Source organism: Vigna radiata, chromosome 11, assembly GCF_000741045.1.
Source record: "Vigna radiata var. radiata cultivar VC1973A chromosome 11, Vradiata_ver6, whole genome shotgun sequence".
Taxonomy (NCBI): domain Eukaryota; kingdom Viridiplantae; phylum Streptophyta; class Magnoliopsida; order Fabales; family Fabaceae; genus Vigna; species Vigna radiata.
In genome coordinates, this window is record NC_028361.1 from 16,764,796 (window position 1) to 16,770,870 (window position 6,075).

At 32.5% G+C, this 6,075-nt stretch overlaps 1 protein-coding gene across 2 annotated transcripts; it reads right to left on the reverse strand.

Annotated features, from left to right (window-relative positions):
• Positions 1–2,434: 2,434 nt before the first annotated feature.
• LOC106777221 (zinc finger protein 7) lies at positions 2,435–5,554 on the reverse strand. Of its 2 annotated transcripts, none has more exons than XM_014664776.2 (2): positions 5,367–5,554; positions 2,435–3,569 (listed from the first exon to the last, which is right to left on the reverse strand). In XM_014664776.2, exon 2 carries the CDS (start codon positions 3,508–3,510, stop codon positions 2,758–2,760), a length of 753 nt encoding a protein of 250 aa, XP_014520262.1. In that variant the 5' UTR covers positions 3,511–3,569; positions 5,367–5,554; the 3' UTR covers positions 2,435–2,757. The 2 variants fall into 2 exon arrangements, with proteins under 2 accessions (XP_014520262.1, XP_014520263.1); XM_014664777.2 differs by lacking the exon at positions 5,367–5,554 and adding an exon at positions 5,200–5,328.
• Positions 5,555–6,075: the final 521 nt, after the last annotated feature.

Genomic DNA, 6,075 nt, shown 5'->3' on the forward strand with positions numbered 1-6,075 from the left:
TTTTTGCCACAGGTTTTCTAACTCAGTAAACCAAATATTAATCTCATGATTTTTTGTACATTTTGCAAAAATCGAACAGAGTGTATCTACTTATTATTTCAACCAATCATATTTATTTTATAGAAATATACCTTGAAATTTGTATGGTGAATGAGAATCTTATCAAGTTTTGTCGAATATATGAGTTATATATATATATATATATATATATATATATATATATATATATATATATATATATATATATATATATATATATATATATGTGGTTCTAGCAACATAAATTTTAACACTTTCATATAATTTTAATTTTAATGACAAACATTTTAATAAGTTCTTTTGTTTTAATTTAAATTTTTCGAAAACTTAAATAATAATTTTTTAGTTTTGCAGATCATTTTAAATCTCGAATTTTGTATATTTTAGGTAATTTGATTTAAGAAAACAGTTTTGTTTGTTGAATGAATGAATGGAAAGAGGATGTCGGCATCAACCAACTATAATTTCACTATTGTTTGGATGTCAACAACATGTGATGCTGCCATTATATATGTTTCGTGGTGTCCTTCTGTACCCATCTGCATGCACAAATAAAGGAAATGCTTATCCAACACTTTTTTTTTTTTTGTACAATATGTGTTCGTGATTCTGAAGACAAATTTATCTCTATCAAACAAAAGTTTTAGATATATTTTTCTCAAGATTGTAGAATCCTTAAATATCTAAAAATTTTAATATTTTTAATTAAGATTTTATTAAAATGTTTTTATTATATCACATGTCTAAAATATTTTGTATTTTTTGTTTTAAATATTTTATCATTTGATTTTTCTATAATTGAGATTACGTGATGTCTTTTTATTTTTAGTTCATCCATTAACTTGTTCATTTTATTTTTTTTTTAATCTTCTTCTAAACTTTATTTAGGTTTTTCTTCTCTTACAAAATCATTGATTTAGTTATTCATAACTAACGTTGTAATTTTTTTTCTGGCATGATAAATAATATATCACTTTTTAAGACATGTATAATGTGTCCGAAGATCAACAAGATAGCTTGGTGGTAAACGATATGTCACGTTCCTAGTTTGGTAAGGTCGACAAGACATTTGGATAGTTTAGTGAGTAAGGTGAATTTAGAACTCATATAGGTTGGTGGAAAGTTCGAATAGCCCGATAAGGTGTATTGAGAACTCAGATAGCTCCGTAAGGTGTATTGAGAATTTAAATAGCTTAGTGGACAATCTAGATATTTTAGGTAGCACATTACCGAACACTCTAAACTTTTGACCAAGTTATATGACTTCTCCATACACCTTATTAGGTTATCCTAATATCTTATCGGGTTATTCAGATATCTTGTCGACTTGGAAAAATAGTATACATGTCTTATCGGCCTTATCGATATAAGAACATGGCATAATATTCGTCACTGAGTTGTTTTGCTGACCTTACTAGGCAGGAGATGTAGCACAACGTTGTCATTAAGTAATCTTGTCAATCTAAGTCACAATACACATATCTTAAACGAATTCAGAACGTGACACACCGTTAAAAAAAGTAATGGTGTTGATCACGTAGAACTAAATTGGTGACTTTTTAAAAGAAAAGAGATGAAAATAGAACATTTGGAAGAGGGAAAAAAATGTAATAGTTTAAAAAAAACACATTTAACATAATACACTTTTTTTTCCTAAAAAACATTATCCTTAAGATACACCTTGTACTTTTTTTTTATGAATATGTGAAATATTTTCTGTGACAAAAGTTTCAAATGCCTACTCAATTGTTTTGTTGGTCAAGAGCCAAGTGGGTAGCATGCATATCCGTTCAGCTAAAAGAAGAAGAGAGAAATGGTGTTACATATGACAACTTGATGGTTTCATAATTTTTAATTTTTATCAAATGTATTTTCTTATTTGCCAAAAATGATGTGATCTGCTATGACACTTTGTTTTCTTGAATTATTTTTTAAAATTAAAATCAGTGTTGACTGCCTTTGTTTTTAAAATATTTCTTTTGGTCTACACATTTGAAAAATGAATTTTAGTTGTCATCCGTACTTTCATATGTGGCAAATTGTGAGACATGATTCTATAAAATATGTCTTTAAAGTTATATTTTTTTGTTATTTTATTCTTTGAAAGGTTTCATCCCTTATGCAACTTAAATTCTTGAAGTATAATACAGTTTACGACAAAACTTTCTTAAATATTAAATTATATAGACACGCACTTTCTAAAATCCAATAAAAATCAAATATATTAAAGGATGCATTGAGATTCACGAAAAATTTGTAAGCTTTAATGTTCTGAAAAATTATCATAGTTTTTGAGTAAATCCGATGAAGCATTTCTCCTCTGACCTACCAAAGAAACATTGAAATCAAATAGACATTATGCCAACAATACAATACGGTAACTACATAACCATGGTTCAAGCAAAAAGCTATAAATGAAAGACATGTTTTTCCAAAACTAAATTCTGAACACAAGTACAAACACAAATTGACATTTGAAGCCATGGAGCTACAACTACATCAACAACAATGCAAAGAAAAAGCTTGACAATGGAAATTGAAATAAGCTAAAATAAGCCAATGGAAATGCAGGTCTCACTGTACAGTAGTACAATTACCATAAATTCTCTAGTCTGAAGAGAATGGAACTAAACATGAAAAAGCTTAAAAAGCTTTACAGTGAGAACATCATGAGGAGGCTTGTACAGACATGTTTGGACTCAATGATGATGAAAAATCTCAGAGCCTCAGAGTGAGATCAGGAGTTGCAGATGTTTGTGCCGGAGCTGCAGTTGCTACAAACCTAGTACTTGAATTGAAAGCATCTGCATCATGCCTCAGATTAACACCAAAACCACCCCTTCCTTCTGTCTTTCTGAAGCTGCCAGGCCAAAACAGACCATCATCATCATCTTCCACGAAGATCGGTGTCCGAAAATAGTCTTTTTCGAATTTTGCACCAACTCCTATTTCAGGAACCCTCACTGACTGCACTTGTCCTTGGTGTATTGAAGCATGAGCTTCAAGGCCAAGTGAACGACAAGAAGAACCATGCAGAGGCAGAGATGCTAAGCTTGTGTACCTTTCAGTGAGAATCCCCATTCTCAGTGCACGCTTTGCCATTGTCCTCTCCCTTTTGTGAGCATTCTGATGGCCACCTAATGCCTGCGAGCTGAAGAATTTCCTCCGGCAATAGTTACAGGAGAAAACTCTGGGAACTGCTAGTGCTGAGGGATGAGTTTCACCTCCTACTTCACTGTTGGTGTGACTTTCACCTTTGAACTCTTCATCACTGTGATTGAATTTGAGGGTCAAGTCAAGGGACAGAGAACCTGAATCAGGATCAGTCTTTGTGAGACAGGAGGAGCTGCTGTTGTCCAAATAATCTTGTGCTGTTTCTTGCAGCAATTCATTTGATCCAACTTGGCTGCAGATTTTGAAATCTTCTTCAGGTTCCAGGTTCAAGTTTGGCGTCATCATCATCATCATCATCTTTCACTGTAAGCAATTGCAATGAATCGGATAGACTTTTGCTTCAGTCAGATTACCATCTGCATTGATGATGAAGCACATTATTTGTTATGACAAAGTAAAAGCTGAGAACATACAAAACTCTGGTGTTAATTCAAGTCATACAAACAAAGAAAGCATGGCTGAGAAACTCTTTCACATGTAACAAAACATGCAACCTGTTTCAGAAAGTAAATCTGAAATCAACTTTGCAGAAAAAGCATAAAGAATTTGTGAGAATCTCCTTCCATAAGATAATATTCAAAAAGCAAAATATATAAGAACTTGATAAATGTGAGCTCCATTTCCTTTTACTGAAAGCGTAATCACAGATCAAAGGCTTAAGAACAAGTTGCAAAATAAATTTCATCTAGATGCTGGCTCATTTGATGAAATTTAAAAATAATGCATGCAGATTTTCTGATAGAGAAACTGTCTCATTTTTCTTTTCTTTAGACTGAGAAGTGATACACTGCAAAGGAGAAAAACATCAGAACAGAAAAATGGCAACAAAAAAAATTTACTTACCTTTGCTCCCGTAATACCTAAATCTCAAAGCTGTTTAATTAATGTCTGGAAACTATTATGTTTCAATATTATTTAAATAACAGTTCATGCAAACACCAAAACAAATTTTCCAGTTTAGCCATGCAGGGTATAAATATGTACTAAAAGGAGGAGAGTCACAAAGTAAAGATGAAAGAATAATAAAATATATATGTTAAAAAAAAAAAAAGGAGTAATCAGAAGGGATATCAGTGAAAAGAAGTAGAGAAGATAAAAAAGTAAATATAAAAACTTTTTTTTTTCTCTTGTAGCTGACTCAAATCTTCTGTGACAAAGGTTTGATGTCTTGGTTGCTAGACCAGCTCTCAGCAAGTTAAAACAGTGCTCTTATAACAGATGCAGAGTGTGTCACAATGGATGACATGCATGCATATTTCATGAGCTTCCAATATGACTGTGTTCCTTTGTCCAAATGTATTTCAAACACATTTTTATAAAAATACAAGAAGCACTTAAGTTTCAATCACTGAAAAGAAACTAACAGAGTTGACATGATAGAGTATGAGTGAAAACATAGATATAGATGGCAAATCTTGATTGTTGTCTTGGGTGACTAGCAAGATTTTCATCATTTTTCAGTACCCTTATGTGCCATAATTGATTTTCACCCATCAACATTAAAACACACTATTGGACACATCTGAAATACACCCACCAGCCTTAGGCATTATTACAGCCCTAAAGTATACGTTATACACTTTTTTGGGATAAAGGATAAAATGGAAAAAAAGTTCCACATTTCAGCCAACAAATATTGGAACCGAAAAGCAAAAGCTATCTGAAGATGTCAACCAACAGATTCCCACATTACTCGAAAATCTTTCTCATAAAAAACATCTTTTGAAACAATAAAATGAAACAGAAAGTTGAAAAATTGCAGAAGCTGAATGGAATGAAGATAAAAATACCCCCACCCCAGCTCAATCCACCAAGTTTGTGGTTGAGTCTAGGAAAACAAAGTTTGAGAGAAACTGAGATTAATATTTCCCCATTAGATCTAATTTTTACAGAAGAATAGCAGGCACAATGCATCCCTGTGATGAAAATTGAAAAGAAAAGAGAGGTGAACACAGATTCCTGAAATGAACAGGCAAAAGTTTTTACTTGCACAAGGTAGAGAGAGCCTTCAGTGAACAGCGGAACACCAGAGAATCAAAACCAGACCCCAGAAAAAGTGATAAAACAATGATTAAAGCGGGACAAGGCTTAAAAATGCATGTAAGAAATAGAAGAAAGGGTGAAAGGAAATGCAAGTGGAAAGAGGCACTTACATAGTACTGTACTATAAAAGAAAAGGGAGAGAATCTGTAGTGAGAAGCTACTTTGGACTTTGGAGAATATGAACTATACAAGAGGGGGGGGCGCAGGTATAAATAATATACTATTGTTGGGACTACTTTTTTAAAAAATTAACCATTATGAAGTGGTGAAGAGAGACAAACGTAAAGGAGATAAGATTACAGAGAGAGAGAGAGAGAGAGAGAGTAAAAATTATGGAAAAGCTGATGAGGAAAGAGAAATGAGAATGATGAAGGGAAGTCAGAGAAGTCAGATAACATGCATAAACACTAGAACCACTTCTTTTGTCCAATTTTGAAGTTGCTATGTGCAGCTCCATTTTTCTGTGCTTTTAGGTCTTAATTAAGAATCAATGATACCAAAAATATGGACAACCAGAAAGACAAGGGAAATTAATTTGGGTGCTTTCTGTGATACCCCACACAACCAACCAACACAACAAGACATGGCCATATCATATCATAATATAGTGTGCTTCTTCGGCTTCCACTAACAAAATAAAGGAACGGTCCATTATATTCAATAATAATAGTAACAACACAGCATTTCAATTCCCTTAGGCCACATAATAATAATAATATACTGATAAATTTTCAATTCTTTCTCCATGTTATCATTAACCTACTCAGATATGTTACACGATGGACCCCTATACTCCTTTTACCTCTTTTCTTTTCATCA